Below are 14,919 nucleotides of genomic sequence, written 5' to 3' on the forward strand. Positions count from 1 at the left end.
TCAGCACTTTGGGAGGATGAGGTGGGCGGATCACCTGAGGTCAGGAGTTCAAGACCAGCCTGGCCAACATGGTGAGCCATTGTCTCTACTAAAAATACAAAAATTAGCCAGGCGTGGTGATGTGCGCCTATGATCCCAGCTACTTGGGAGGCTGAGGCAGGAGAATCGCTTGAACTCAGGGGCTAGAGGTTGCAGTGAGCTGACATCGTGCTATGGCATTCCAGCCTAGGTGAAAGAACAAGACTCAAAAAAAAAAAAAAAGAAAAAAGTTAAGTGGACTATACTTCCAAGTATTCTGTAAGTTTGTGATTGTTGCAAAGAAAACAAACAAACAAACAAAACAAAAACAGTATGAAAAGAATCCTGGGGGCTGGGCGCAGTGGCTCATGCCTGTAATCCCAGCACTTTGGAAGGCCAAGGTGGGTGGATTACTTGAGGTCAGGAGTTCAAGACCAAATTGATCAACATGGTGAAACCGCATCTCTACTAAAAATATAAAAATTAGCTAGGCATGGTGGTGCACACCTGTAATCCTAGCTACTCAGGAGACTGAGGCAGAAGAATTGCTTGAACCTGGGTAATGGAGGTTACAGTGAGCTGAGATCACACCACTGCACTCCTGCCGGGCAACAGAGTGAGACTCCATCTCACAAAAAAAAAGGATTTTTTTTTTTTTTTTTTTTGAGACAGAGTCTTGCTCTGTCGCCCAGGCTGGAGTACAGTGGCCGGATCTCAGCTCACTGCAAGCTCCGCCTCCCGGGTTTACGCCATTCTCCTGCCTCAGCCTCCAGAGTAGCTGGGACTACAGGCGCCCGCCACCTCGCCCAGCTAGTTTTTTTTTTTTTGTATTTTTTTTTTTTCCAGTAGAGACGGGGTTTCACCGTGTTAGCCAGGATGGTCTCGCTCTCCTGACCTCGTCATCCGCCCGTCTCGGCCTCCCAAAGTGCTGGGATTACAGGCTTGAGCCACTTTATCCCATTCCCCAATGCAACGGAAGGGGAACATCATAGTAAATTCTATATTCCTCTAAAGTTGACAATAAAGTAGCACAAAATTGGGATCTCAGACACAGCAAACTTGCACAATGTTGTATTTCCTGAAGTATGAAATCCAGCATAAGGCAGAGACCTATGTTACTTGGATACTAAATAACACAGTGGGTTAATATATAAGGTAGTTTGATATATGAAGGTAGATCTCTAATACAGGCAGTAATATGGTAAAGAGTCCATTGTCATCATACTGAAGACAAGATTCCAGTGTAACAGGGTACAAATATGTTCATGTTATACTTTTTCTAATCACAACTATACTTGGAGTTCCTATTAGCACTTTCAAATTGAAGTCCCCAACTTAAATAATACATTTGGCTTCATTTGACATCATCAAAAAAGTGAACCCAGTTTCTATCACAAAGAAATAAGACAGTGCTTTTAAAATGGTCAGGCATCCAAATAATCAAGTAATGCTTCATCTTAAAGTTTATATGTCAACTTTAACACCAAATCTTAAATTGCATAATTAGAATGACAGGCTCCTAATGTTTCAGAGACTAGGATATCTAAGCAGGTCTAATTCATGTCTTAACAACAGTGCCATATACCATTGTCTGAAACACCAATTCCACATTGTTTTGAACAAGGCTTTCCACTTATATGAATGATGAAAGCACACTAGGACACTGCAGTAACCTAAACTCAATACAGACTACTTATCTGTGCCTTACACCTGCACTGACCCATGTGGTAGCCACTAGCCACATGAAACTAGCGAAATGCAGCTGGTACAAATTAAAGTATGCTTTAAGTATAAAATATGCAACAGATTTTGACTTAGTACACACAAAGGTATATGAGATTTCTCAATTTTTTTAAGCTGATTGCATGTTAAAATGATCATATTTTGGGTATACTGGATTAAACTTTTTTTTTATTTTTTATTTTTTCTTTGAGACAGAGTCTCGCTCTGTCGCCCAGGCTGGAGTACAGTAGTGTGATCTCTGCTCACTGCACCCTCCGCCTCCTGGGTTCAAGCGATTCTCATGCCTCAGCTTCCCAAGTAGCTAGGACTGCAGCTGTGCACCACCACACCTAGCTAATTTTTGTATTTTTAGTAGAGATGGGGTTTCACCATGGTGACCAGGCTGGTCTTGAACTCCTGACCTCAGGTGATCCACCGGCCTTGGCCTCCAAAGTGCTAGGATTACAGGTGTGAGCGACCATGCCCAGCCAAACATTTATTTAAGTAATATTAAAATTATATATGAGGAAGCTGCATTTTGAAAAATATAGATATTAAAATTAATCCCACGTTTCTTCTTTAATGTAGCTACTAGAACATTTTAAATTACATATGCTTGTGTTATAATTCTACTGGCCAGTGCCGCCTTCAGCCATTTGTGAAATAACACTATCGTATGCTGTAGAAACTATGAGAGAGAGTATTAATGGACTTTCCAAAAAGACTGAACTGTACCTAGGCCCAGCTTATCCTTCAAGATGTCATCTTTGTCTATTTTTCACACTCCATTCAGCTTCAAGAAAGTACATATCTGGAAGTACCTGAAACTCGGACGCACTGCTCCGCAGCTGGCTCACATTTGGTAAGGATCCTCCATGGTACTGTGTAAGGCGCAGTTGCTGAAGCTTCTGAAATTGAACCTGGAAACAAAGTGATTTCAAGAACGCTGAGAGGTAACAGCAAAGATCTAAAGAAGCATCAAAGTATAGTATTTTGTAGGGGAACGGTTCAAGAATGAAAGTCTTGGTTTCAATTTCTTCTCTACTTAAGTGATCACACCCTCAAGGTTTCCGGGGCTTTCTGGGTTTTTATTACTCTGTTTTCAGAAAGACCTTACCCATGTTCCAAAGGTCCCATATACCATGATAGTAACGTCCTCTTGCAAGGTCTTTGAGTGTGGATGCTTGGACACACTGGCATAATCTTTAACAACAATAAAAGAATTTCTGAAAGAAAAACTAAGCTACTAACCACAACCCTAACACATTAACTGTTTTCCCTTCTTCATGCTCTTTTCCAGCCTCCATTTACATTTCTGGTAAGAACTGCATAGCTGTGATCATAAGATAGATACAACCTAGCATGCTCATCATAAGCCTTTTCCATGCTATTACAGAATAATTTTTAATGGGTATATAACAGTTCTTCTTAATTATTTCCTTAGAACACCTTCCAAAGGGTGATTATTAAATCTCTGGATATGGGCCTTTTGGTGGCTCTCAACATATACTGCCAAAATGCTTTCCCAAACAGTTTACTAATATACATATGAGAAAAGTTTCACCAAAAAAAAAAAAAAAAAAAACTCATTGACGTTGGATATTATCATTAATTGGGGTAAGGAAGGAGTTCAGTTCAATAGCTATAAAATGGCATCCCACCATTTTAATATGCCTTTCTTCTGGAAGTTCTTCCTTACTTCATTTTTCTAAAAGCAATAAACTGGTTACAGTTCTTGTAAATCTCAAAGTGGTCTGATCTGGTCTTTAAGAGTTCTGTTTCTAAAATAATAAATTAGCTCCATGGTTACATAACCGTTGGCACTATAATTCATATACAGAAGAAAAGGGTTATAGACGAGAGCCCTGGGGCAGATTTTTACCCTTCATTACTCTCTGTCTCTAACAATAATAAAACACTACCAGATCTAAGCCCCTAGGATGGGCCAGGTGCTGTTCTCGGACACTTGGCCCACTTCATCCCTAATCCTCCCCACAACCACGCAAATGAGACTGTACTCTCCTGCTGTTACAGACCTGGAGACCCAGACTCAGTTCAGTGACTTGCCACGTGGCTAGCAGGAGGCTGAGCCACGGCTGTCAGCCTCAAAGCCCATATGCCCATTTTCACCACGCTCTTTCCTTTGTGCCATCTTTCCCTCGATGATACTAATTACGAACTCAAAAAAAAAAAAAAGGTGAAGTTTGGTTGACCAAAAGTATTATTGAACCTATAAAGCTCTGCGATTGTTTCCTTTTTACATTCATTATGAAAGATTTCAAATAGCATATGTGAAATAAAGACAGGTATAATGAAACCCCATCTATCCATCTTCTAGCTTAAAAATTACCAACTTATATCCAGTCATCTTTTATCTTTACCCTCTCCACTACCCACAGTGCCTCACTGAAAGAAATCTCAGACATCGTATCACTCCATATTTCAGTATGCATCCTTAAAAGATAAAGACTTATACCCATTTGGAAATTTTAAAGGCATATGAAATCCTTTAGTGGCTTTAACTTCCCTTATACCTGCTGTATTTGATTTATCAAACGTACTAAACAGGGAGACAGTTATAACCTATTAATCAAAACCCAAATCTCAGGGTCAAACAGGAGGAGGACGACATGGTGAGTTTTTTCCATCTAGGAGTGGAGTTATAGGAATAAAGTCTCTCAGCTTTCAATCTTAACATTCTAAAAGTACTTACCAAAAGCATCTGACTATTCTTGAAATTCTCTGGACAAAATTATCAGCCACCTTGATTTAAAGCCTTTGATTTCTTTTTTGAAGGATCAATTTATCCATTGATTTACTGATACAAAAACTTAACTGTGTGTCAAGTAGTATGTCAGGCACTGGCTTACTAAGATGAATGTATGCAAAAGTTCCTGCCTTCCGAGAGTTCTCACAAAGGCTTCAACTCTTACCCAAAAGCCTTGACACTTCAACCAACCCAAGTTATAAATCCAGACAGCGACCTGTCTTCAACTGAGCTGAAGGCCATCTCACAGTCCCCCATAACTGCTCTCCCTCCCAAAGCACCTATTTCGAGAGCCTTCAAAGACTGTTAAAAAAGAGCACTGCCAGCCTGGCCAACACGGTGAAACCCCGTCTCTACTAAAAATTAGCTGGGTGTGGTGGTGCATGCCTGCAATCCTAGCTACTTGGGAGGATGAGGCAAGAGAACTGCTTGAACCCAGGAAGCAGAGGTTGCAGTGAGCCAAGATCATGCCACTGTACTACAGCCTGGGTGACACAGTGAGACTCTGCCTCAAAAAAAAAAAGACCAGGCACAGTGGCTCACGCCTGTAATCCTAGCACTTTGGGAGGCCGAGGCGGGCGGATCATGAGGTCAGGAGATCGAGATCGAGACCATCCTGGCTAACACGGTGACACCCTCCCTCTACTAAAAGTACAAAAAAATTAGCCGGGCGTGGTGGTGGGCGCCTGTAGTCCCAACTACTTGGGAGGCTGAGGCAGGAGAATGGCGTGAACTGGGAAGGCGGAGCTTGCAGTGAGCTGAGATCTTGCCACTGCACTCCAGCCTGGGCGACAGAGCGAGACTCTGTAAAAAAACAAAAAGCACTGGACCTGTTATCGGATGATGTGACATTGTAACCTGGAATTCCCGTGTGGTTGGGCAAACAACTCTGATGCCTCCTGCACAAGATAAACTGAGGATTAAATGACACAGACACAACAGTAGTATGTCAAATGTAAAGCTCTGGGCAACTTCTTAAGATATTATCATTATTGCTGATCTCAGTTACCTCTTCAAACTCTGAGTTATTTTGACATTTTCCTTTTTTGAAATTTAGACTCATTGTGCTAGAAAAAGAACTTTGAGACTGTCTTCAACACCTTCATGTTTACAGATGATGAACATGTGAACCAAAGAATGATTAGCCTAAGGCCGAGGTCACAGACTGGCAGTCCATGGGCCACATTTCGCCTAGAGAGTGTTCTGTTTACCCACCAGATGTTGACCCATTCAGTGTATTAAATTTCAATTGAAAAAAATCAGGACACTGCTTAAAAATCTGTTTTTCCAACTTCTCGTGATTGAAAGGTCAGACAACATGAACCTATGTTCTTGCAAGGCATTGCTGAATGAAGCTGAGAAGAGGCCACCCCCTTAGACAGCATTTGCCAAGTCCTCACTGTACCCTGTTATTCCTCCATGATGGCCCAGGATCAGCTGCCATGATCATCTCCTTCCTGGCCCCTCCATTCATTTTCCTTACCTGCCTCACTGACTGAGTTAGCGACCTTTGGCCTACAGTCACACATCTTAGTGGAATTTTCTTTAATGCCTACAGGAAATGAGATCCAGGCCTCATTAATTGCTTTTTGAGAAAAGTCTCACAATAGCCAACACGATTACAATCCAAAATCCCAGCAGGTCCTTTTAGAGAGATTGACAAGATAATTCTAAAATTTATGGATGTGCAAATGACCTAGAATAGTCAGAGCAATTTTTTTTTTTTTGAGATAGGGTCTCTGTTGCCCAGACTGGAGTGCAGTGTCACAATTACAGCTCACTGCAGCCTTCACCTCCCAAACACAGGCGCGCCACCATGCCCAGCTAATTTTTTTTTTTTTTTTTTTTTTTTTTTAGAGACGGATTTCACCATGTTACCGAGGCTGGTCTAGAACTCCTGGGCTCAAGCGATCTGCCCACCTCAGCCTCCCAAAATGCTGGGATTACAGGCGTAAGCCACGGCGCCTAGCCAGAGCAATTTTCAAAAAGAGATAAGTTAGAGGACTTAAATTACTAGGTTTTAAGCCTTACTATAAAGCTATAATATACAGTGTGCTATTGTCAAAAAGAGAGATATACAAATTGCTGGAACAGAAGAGAGTCTAAAAATAAACCAACACTTATATGGCCAACTGATTGCAACAAAATTGCCACAGCCACAGTAACTCAATGGGCAAAGAAAAGTCTTTTCAATAAATGATGCTGATACCTTATAGCAGGGAGTAAAAGCAGTTGAAGATCCTTATGGGGGAAATTAAAGTAGCTGAGTATATAGACATTCACTGTGATAGCCAGATTCAAACCCCGGCTCTACCACTTACCAGCTCAGCAACCATACCTCTCTAAGCCTCAGTTTACTCATCCACAAAATGAGGAAAATTCCAGATAGACACACCATAGGCTCATTTTGAGGACTATGTGAGATAACAACATGTGAAAGGGATTACAGTGCCTAGCAGAAGGAAAGTCCTCAATATTTAGCCGAAATCTAATATTTCCATCTTCTCTCTCTCCTCCATTCTGAGACCTCGCTAATCTATGACATATCTATTGTCTTATCATTGGTTTATTTTCACATGAAAATAATGAGTCTTCACAAATATACAAGTCAAATCAACACTCCAGGTTGATATGCTGAGTTAGTCCTGTGGTTCCTCAACACAAGTTGCTCTTCACAGCCAAACTTCTGGAATAAGTTTCCAACACTATCTCCATTCCTCACCCCCATCCTCAACATCTCACAGTTAGCCTTTCACCCAGCACCCTGAGAATGCAGCAACTCTCACCAAGGTTACTGATGACCTCCTCCGATGACCTCCACATGACTAGACCAAAGGACACATCTTTTGTGTCGACCAAGTCAGCAGCACTAGGCTCAGCTGGTCGGCATTCCCTCCTCTTCACAAGAGTACTCCTGGCTTTCTCCTGCCCCTCTGGTTGCTCTTCAAGCCTTCTTTGCCAGCTCCTCCACCTCCCTTTCAAATGGTGTATAGTTCCTTAGTTCCTTGGGCTTCTCCTAGGCCCTCTTCATGGTTCACTTTCTTTTTTTTCTTTCTTTTTTTTTTTGAGATGGAGTTTCACTCTTGTTGCCCAGGTTGGAGTGCCATGGCACGATTTCAGCTCACTGCAACCTCTGCCTCCCGGGTTCAAGCAATTCTCCTGCCTCAGCCTCCTGAGTAGCTGGGATTACAGGCACCCGCCACCATGCCTGGCTAATTTTTTTGTATTTTTAGTTTAGGTTCCTCCATGTTGGTCAGTCTGGTCTCAAACTCCCGACACCTCAGGTGATCCACCCGCCTCGGCCTCCCAAAGTGCTGGGATTACAGGCGTGAGCCATCGCGCCCAGCCTCACAGTTCACTTTCTGACAAGGGTCACAAACTCAAATGCCTGTAGCTGCCAAGCAGGGAATCTAAGTGAAGCAGTCTGGGATCACTACAAAGAATACCTTAGAGAGTGGTGCAGACTGTGGCAAACTGAAGACCACATCCATGGCCTTTCTAATGGGGCAGCCAACATTCAGCTCCAGGCAACTGGTGCCATCCAGAAATCTCGGGTGAGTATTGTTAGATTATCTCATTTTTCAAAAAAAACCAAAGTCCAGATTTTACTATAAAATCCCAATATTCATTGTTAGCCCTAATTAAAACCAACCAACCAACCAACTAACCACATTTTGGGTCAAAACCAAAAACATGTTAGAAGGCCAAATACAGAACTTAAGCCACCAGTTTATAATATCTGTTCCATCAATTCTTCCTAGGCAGCCAAATCTACTTCTGTGGCTACATACCAACAATTCCTCCATTTTTCTCAGTAGCCCAGCCTTTCTTCTCAAGCTGCAAAACCATCTAAACAGCTGCCTGCTGGACTATCTCTACTTATGTGCCTCACAGGCACCTCAAACTCAGCATTTCCGCACAAACTTGCTCCTGCCGGTGTCTGCTTAATGAAGAACACCCTGAAATGGTTCGAGCCCTCCCTCTTTCTCACCTTCCTCACCCATTCATGGAATCCAGTCCTTTCCACCTCCTAAGTATCAATCTGCTCACCACTCTGCCTCCCGACTGCCACCATCTTAATAAATGCCACTATCACATCTCCTGCTAAAATCCTCCTCCTCCTCTCTTCTACCCACCATGCTGGAGCTAGAGGAATCTTTTAAAAATGCAAATCTCCCATGGTTCAACCCCTTCAGTGACTTTCCATTGTCCTTAAGATCAAGTTCCAAATCCTGTCTCTACAACCTGATCCCTGTGAATGCCTCCAGCCTCATCTCACATCATCCCCCTCATCCCCTTTTACTGAATCTCCGTTCTCTGTACCTGCAACATATTCCCTCCCTCAACACACAAACCCTCAAATGCCTTCCCTACTCCCACTGAGCCTTTAGGCCACTGGAAGAGGTGAGAACTCCCTACCATACATGTCCAGAGCTCCAGCTACTTCTGCTTTGCTGATATTCACCCAAATGTGTCCTCACTTACTAAATCAATATCTTCCTCATTAAATCCTAAAATCCATTAGGACACTATGTTTTGCTTGCTCATTACTATATACCCAGTGTCCATCCTAACCCCTGGCACACACTAAGGACTCACTCAGTAAGTAAATTTGTGGGACAAATTAGTAAGATCTTTAAAGGACAGCCCCATGTTTTCACACTTCTCCCTCACAAACACACACCCCATTAACAACAAAGTAGGCACTCAAATACTGACAAATGAATACATTAATAAATGTACAACAGAACAGCCTCTTCCCAGGCATACCTGCAACCACTTTCTTCCCTCCCCTCTCTCTCTCTTTTTTTTTTTTTTTTTGAGATGAAGTCTCACTCTGTCGCCCAGGCTGGAGTACAGTGGCATGATCCCGGCTCACCGCAACCTCCACCTCCTGGGTTCGAGCAATTCTCCTGCCTCAGCCTCCCAAGTAGCTGGAACTACAGGCGCATGCCACCATGCCAGGCTAATTTTTGTACTTTTAGTAGAGATGGGGTTTCACCATATTGGCCAGGATGGTCTCAGTCTCTTGACCTTGTGATCCGCCCCCCTCAGCCTCCCAAAGTGCTAGGATTACAGGCGTGAACCACCATGCCCGACCCCACTTTCTTCCCTCTCTTTACCATTCCAGGTACTACCAGTCAACTCCTCCTCCTAGTACTCCCTTCTCAAAATTTTCCCACTGCTTCCTGATAATGCTGCACTTCTAAAGCTAGAGAAAATCCTCCACAATCTAGTCTATCCTACCCACTAGGTGAACAGGATTTAATGCCAACTCTGAAGGATTGCTTTGATTATGCAGAGAAGGACTTGAATCCCAACACAGGCTCAGAGGGGAATGAGTATCTAGATGGATCAGTAATGTCTGCCCTATCAATTAGTATGTCTATCATGGGCTAGTAATGGGCTAGAAAGTCAGTATATCTGCCATCCAGTTACCAATTATGAACTAGGTGGATACTCCTCCAGCTGGGATCTTCGGATGCTTAGAGACACATCCTTCATAGACATGCTGGGAATCTAAGAGTTCTCCATGAGAAGTGTTCTAATTTTGTGATTCTTTATGAAAATAACCCTTAAGATTTTTAAATAAGCAAACATTAGTAGCCAAATTCAGTGTTATCATTTACAGATGTGTTTATGAGCACAGTGGAGTCAAGCAGTGTTACTTTACTTGTAACTGGCCAAGAAGAAAACACGGGCAGAATTAATATGTAAATGATTCCCTGTACCAGGTGAAGGGCAAAATGACACCCTAATTTTGTAGTAATTAGAATAAAGTGGTGACTGAATTATCATATGGGCCGCAGTTGATTAGGCTTGCTAAATTCAACAGACCTTGAGCTATAGCAAGGTCTCTTGAAAGTAAGTAAACACTTTTTTTTTATTTGAAAGTAATGTAAACAGTGAGGATCTGTGAAAAATTTTTGCCTTTAAAAGAGAGTCTGTACATTACTCATGACCTCACCTCTCAGGGATATTTTAAGGGAGATTCATGAATTGGGTGAAAGATTGGATCCACCATAGGTATACAGACATATACAGTGCATGTATTTGTACATAAACGATGTACAGTATGTATCTAAACAACACAGGCCCCAACACTAATCCTCAGTTTTCACCCACCCATTCTTTTTTTTTTTTTTTTTTTTTTGAGACGGAGTCTTGCTCTGTCGCCCAGGCTGGAGTGCAGTGGCCAGATCTCAGCTCACTGCAAGCTCCGCCTCCCGGGTTTACGCCATTCTCCTACCTCAGCCTCCCCAGTAGCTGGGACTACAGGCGCCCGCCACCTCGCCCGGCTAGTTTTTTGTATTCTTTTAGTAGAGACGAGGTTTCACCGTGTTAGCCAGGATGGTCTCGATCTCCTGACCTCGTGATCCGCCCGTCTTGGCCTCCCGAAGTGCTGGGATCACAGGCTTGAGCCACCGCGCGCGGCCCACCCATTCTTTTTAATGTGCTCTGAGCTTATCGAGTTCATCTCTGAATCTAACCAAGGTCACAGAAGTAAATGCCAGTGGATGCCAGGCAGGTAATAAATGAGTGAAGCTGACAGGGTATAAGAAAACATTTTCTTGAAACCTTCAGCTTCTTTCTCTCTCTATATATATATTTTCTCAATGTGAACAGAAATGTAAGTACAGGAAATATTTCACTTTTTCCTTAACTTCACTTAAAGAAAACACCATCATGAGTATAAATGGCAACTGTCACCTAGCTTCCCCTTGAGGGACTGTGACAGAAAGTGGTGTGGACGGTGGCAAACTAGAGTTCTTGCTCCATTTGAAAGGGAGCTGAGCTCCCTTTCATCATCACCCAGCTCCAGCTTGTCCGTAGCTGTCATGCAGGAATTCAGGACTAGTGTTAACTGGTCTCCCAATTTTTAATATATATAAATAATAATAAATAAATAATAAGGAAATTTGGATTTTTGTGTGGAAGTCTTCCAAGTTAAAAATTCTGGCAACAGATTCAATTTTTCCCAAACACTGCGCTGGCCAAAAAATAATGTGTCTGCAACTCAGCTGGTTTGCAACTCTGCGCTCAGCTCTCTTTCAAGCTGTCTCCCCCACCTCGGTCCCCCAGTATCTGCAGATCCTCCCCCATCCTCCCGATGGTCCTCCAAGGTCAGCATTCAGGATCCTCAAGGCCAGCCCCACTCCTGCTGACCCTCCTTCTCTGCAATCCTGCGCGGACACTCCGGTTGGCTCTCCATCCTCCACTGCCTCACTCAGCGGTTACCTAACCTCGCCAGGTGTTTGTCCCGGCTCGCGCCTTACTGATTCCTTCAGGTCCCTCCTCAGTCACCAGCGACGCTTGTCAGTTCTCACTAAATATCCGGGGCCGAACAAAGTAAACTGGACCCAATAAAGCACCTCCAAGGAGTAAAAGGGGCAGAGACTCACGCTCGACATAGAATCCCGTCGTGGTACCCACACCCCGAGCCACCCCAGGGCCGGGCCCTGGATGGACTTGTGCACAGAGCTCCCTCCACGAGCGCGTGGGACCCTGGGGTGCCCGCGGCCTTCCTCGCCGGCAGAACAGCAGGGCTGGATGGTGGGGGATGTTCGGAGCGACCAGAAGCCGCGCCGCGCCACCCGGCCGGCCTCCGAGCTGTTTGCGATTTCCTCTCGGGGCTCTCCGTCCTCCTCCCGCTCAGGCCGCCCTCGCACGGCCGCCCGCCTCCACGGGCTTCACCCCTGTCCATCTCCCCGTACACGGGACCCGGCGACCCTCCCACCTCCGCCAGGAATCGCGAACGGTTAACGGGTGTCGCCAGGCGAGGAAGCGCCGAGGCCGCGGCCGCTCCGGTCCCCCTCCCAGCCGCCGGTTCCCGGGCGCGGCCCCCGCCCGGCCCCGCCATCGCCTCTGCCGCGCGACCTCTCACCGCCGCGCGGGTCCCGCCCGCGGCCGTGGCCGCCCCCGCCCGCGCCGGCCTGGGCCCTCACCCGCGACAGGGTCAGGTCGGTCATGAGCTGCTCGAAGGCCCGCGTCTCCTCGGCCTGTCGCTGCGTGTGCAGCGCGATCTTCTCACTGAACTTCCGCGGGTTGGCGCTGCCCGAGCCCGGCGAGGCGGCCATGTCGCGGGCCCTGCGCGGGCAGAAGCGGGAGACGGCGGCCGCGGGGCCTGCTCCTCCGCCCACCCGTCCGTCCGCAGGCCGCCGGGGCCGCCGCCCGAAGCCCGTCGTCCGGCGCGACCCGGCAGAGGAGCCGCCGCGGCCCCGGAGCCAGCCAGCGGCCGGGAGCGCGCAGAGGTCCGCCCCCGTGCGCCTGGCCCCGCCCCGCCCTCCGCGGGGCCCGCCCGGCCTCCCGCCCGCCCCGGCCCAGCGCTCGCGGGCTGAGGGCTGCTCCCCGCTTCCCGGCCTGGCTCGGGACCCGCCGCCGGCGGCCACCCGGAGGGACCCCGGTCAGCCCGACAAAGCGGCCCCGGCGTATGGGGGACGCTGGGGTGCCACTCCACGGAGACTCTCCGACCCAGGGATGGCCTCTGCGTCTAAGCGACGTAGAGAACACAGCCTGTGCCCGCATCCTCCCTCCCCCCGCCAAATTACGAAGATTTTCTTCTCCAGGTGGAACCTGGGCGACCGGACCTCAAGCAGGTCACCTCGGGCCCCCGCAGGGGTTGCGCCCATTTTGCCTGGGGCCTAATATCTGCCCGCCAGCCCTGCGGCTCCAGGCCCCCGGCCTCCAGCCGCTGGTTTCCTGACCTCTCACACCCACCCCTCCCCACTCCAGTCAACTAAAGCTGTATCTCGGCTTTAAACACTGCCTCCTGTTCTGCACAAACTATAGACACCATTCAGCCCTGCTACAGGGCTTGGCTCCATAGCCCCGGCCACCTTTCCAGGTTCTTTCCAAGTCTCCCTATGGTCTCTCCACTCCTGTGGCAGCTTCAGCAGGTGCCAGCCCCACCTTGGAAAATCAGCGCGCAGCCTCAGCGAGTTTCCCCTTCTTTTGGGGGAGTGGAGGGATGTCTTTCTCTGTCGCCCCGGCTGGAGTGCAGTGGCTCACCGAGGCCTTGACCTCCCGGGCTCAAGCGATCCTCCCACCTCAGCCTCCCGAATAGCTGGGACCACAGGCGGGCGTAAGGACGCCCGGCTAGTTTTTAAATGTTTTTGTAGCGATGGGGTCTCGCTCTTTTGCCCAGGCTGTCTCGAACTCCTGGGCTCAAGCGATCTGACCACCTCGGCCTCCCAAAGTGCTGGGATAACAGGCGTGGGCCACGGTGCTCAGAGAGTTTCCGCTTTAGAGTCTAGAAGCTACTCTCAGCATGAATGTTGATGTGCACAAAGACGTCCCAGAGAGCCCTGAGTGTGTGTCAGTGTTTTGTAAAATGGGAAATATTAGAGGCCTACAGAAGAGAACGGAAAATAATATTAATACCACCCATGCCCCCCACTATCAAGATTAAACAGACATCAATACATTTTGCTGCATGTACTTGGGATTTATTAAAGACATACAAAACTAGACATAACGACGACCCCACCCTCATTTCCTCTTCCGCCCCACAGATAGTCACCGTGCTCAAGTTGGTACATATCATTCCAGTTTGTGTTTTTATACTTTTATTACATATGATGTAGGGATCCAGCAATGCTATATGGAATACCTAATTTTGTTTTTAAACTTTAGAAAAATGACATCATACTGAATAATCATTTTGCATCTTTTTGCATTCACCATTATGTTTTCGAGATATATTTGTGTCAATTCATTTATATGATAATATTCCATTATGTTTTTCACCTGTCTCTCAGACATAGCATATAGTTGGACTTTTTAGAAAATGTATTCTGAAAATATATCTCTGTTAGCTAGAATTTAGTGATTTTTATTATAATTGGATTTTTCTGTTGTATTTTGTGTTATTTACCATGCTTTTTTGTTTGTTTGTTCGTTTGTTTTTGAGACGGAGTCTTGTTCTGTTACCCAGGCTGGAGTGCAGTGGCACAATCTCAGCTCACTGCAACCTCTGCCTCTTGGGTTCAAGTGATTCTTGTGCCTCAGCCTCCTGGGTAACTAGGATTACAGGCTCGCACCACCATGCCCAGCTAATTTTTTTTTTTTTTTTTTTTTTTTTTTTTTTTTTTTTTGACAAAGTCTAGCTCTGTTGCCCAGGCTTCAGTGCAGTGGTGCGATCTCAGCTCACTGCAACCTCTGCCTCTGGGGTTCAAGCAATTCTCCTGCCTCAGCCTCCTGAGTAGCTGGGATTACAGGCACACGCCACCAGGCAGGCTAATTGTTTGTATTTTTAGTAGAGATGGGGTTTCACCATGTTGGTCAGGCTGGTCTCAAACTGTTGATCGCAGGTGATCCACCTGTCTTGGCCTCCCAAAGTGCTGGGATTACAGGCGTGAGCCACCGTGCCCAGCTTTTTTCTTTACATTCTATTTCTGCTTTTCTGTTACATT

At 46.1% G+C, this 14,919-nt stretch overlaps 1 protein-coding gene across 6 annotated transcripts in view; it reads right to left on the reverse strand.

The window, feature by feature from the left end:
• CRTC3 (CREB regulated transcription coactivator 3) overlaps positions 1 to 12,779 on the reverse strand; it is a 121,806-nt gene extending 109,027 nt beyond the window's left edge. For 5 of the 6 annotated variants that reach the window (XM_033188988.1, XM_033188986.1, XM_033188987.1 and 2 more), the window contains exons 1-2: positions 12,454 to 12,778; positions 2,562 to 2,660 (exon numbers count right to left, since the gene is read on the reverse strand). In XM_033188988.1, the coding sequence (XP_033044879.1) occupies positions 2,562 to 2,660; positions 12,454 to 12,585 (231 nt within the window). In that variant the 5' untranslated portion in view covers positions 12,586 to 12,778. Of the gene's footprint in view, positions 1 to 2,561; positions 2,661 to 12,453 lie in introns of all 6 variants that reach the window. The other variant, XM_033188989.1, reaches the window with a different exon arrangement.
• Between the last annotated feature and the right edge of the window lie 2,140 nt (positions 12,780 to 14,919).

This window comes from Trachypithecus francoisi, unplaced genomic scaffold (genome assembly GCF_009764315.1).
Source record: "Trachypithecus francoisi isolate TF-2019V2 unplaced genomic scaffold, Tfra_2.0 Lachesis_group3, whole genome shotgun sequence".
NCBI classification, from domain to species: Eukaryota; Metazoa; Chordata; class Mammalia; order Primates; family Cercopithecidae; genus Trachypithecus; species Trachypithecus francoisi.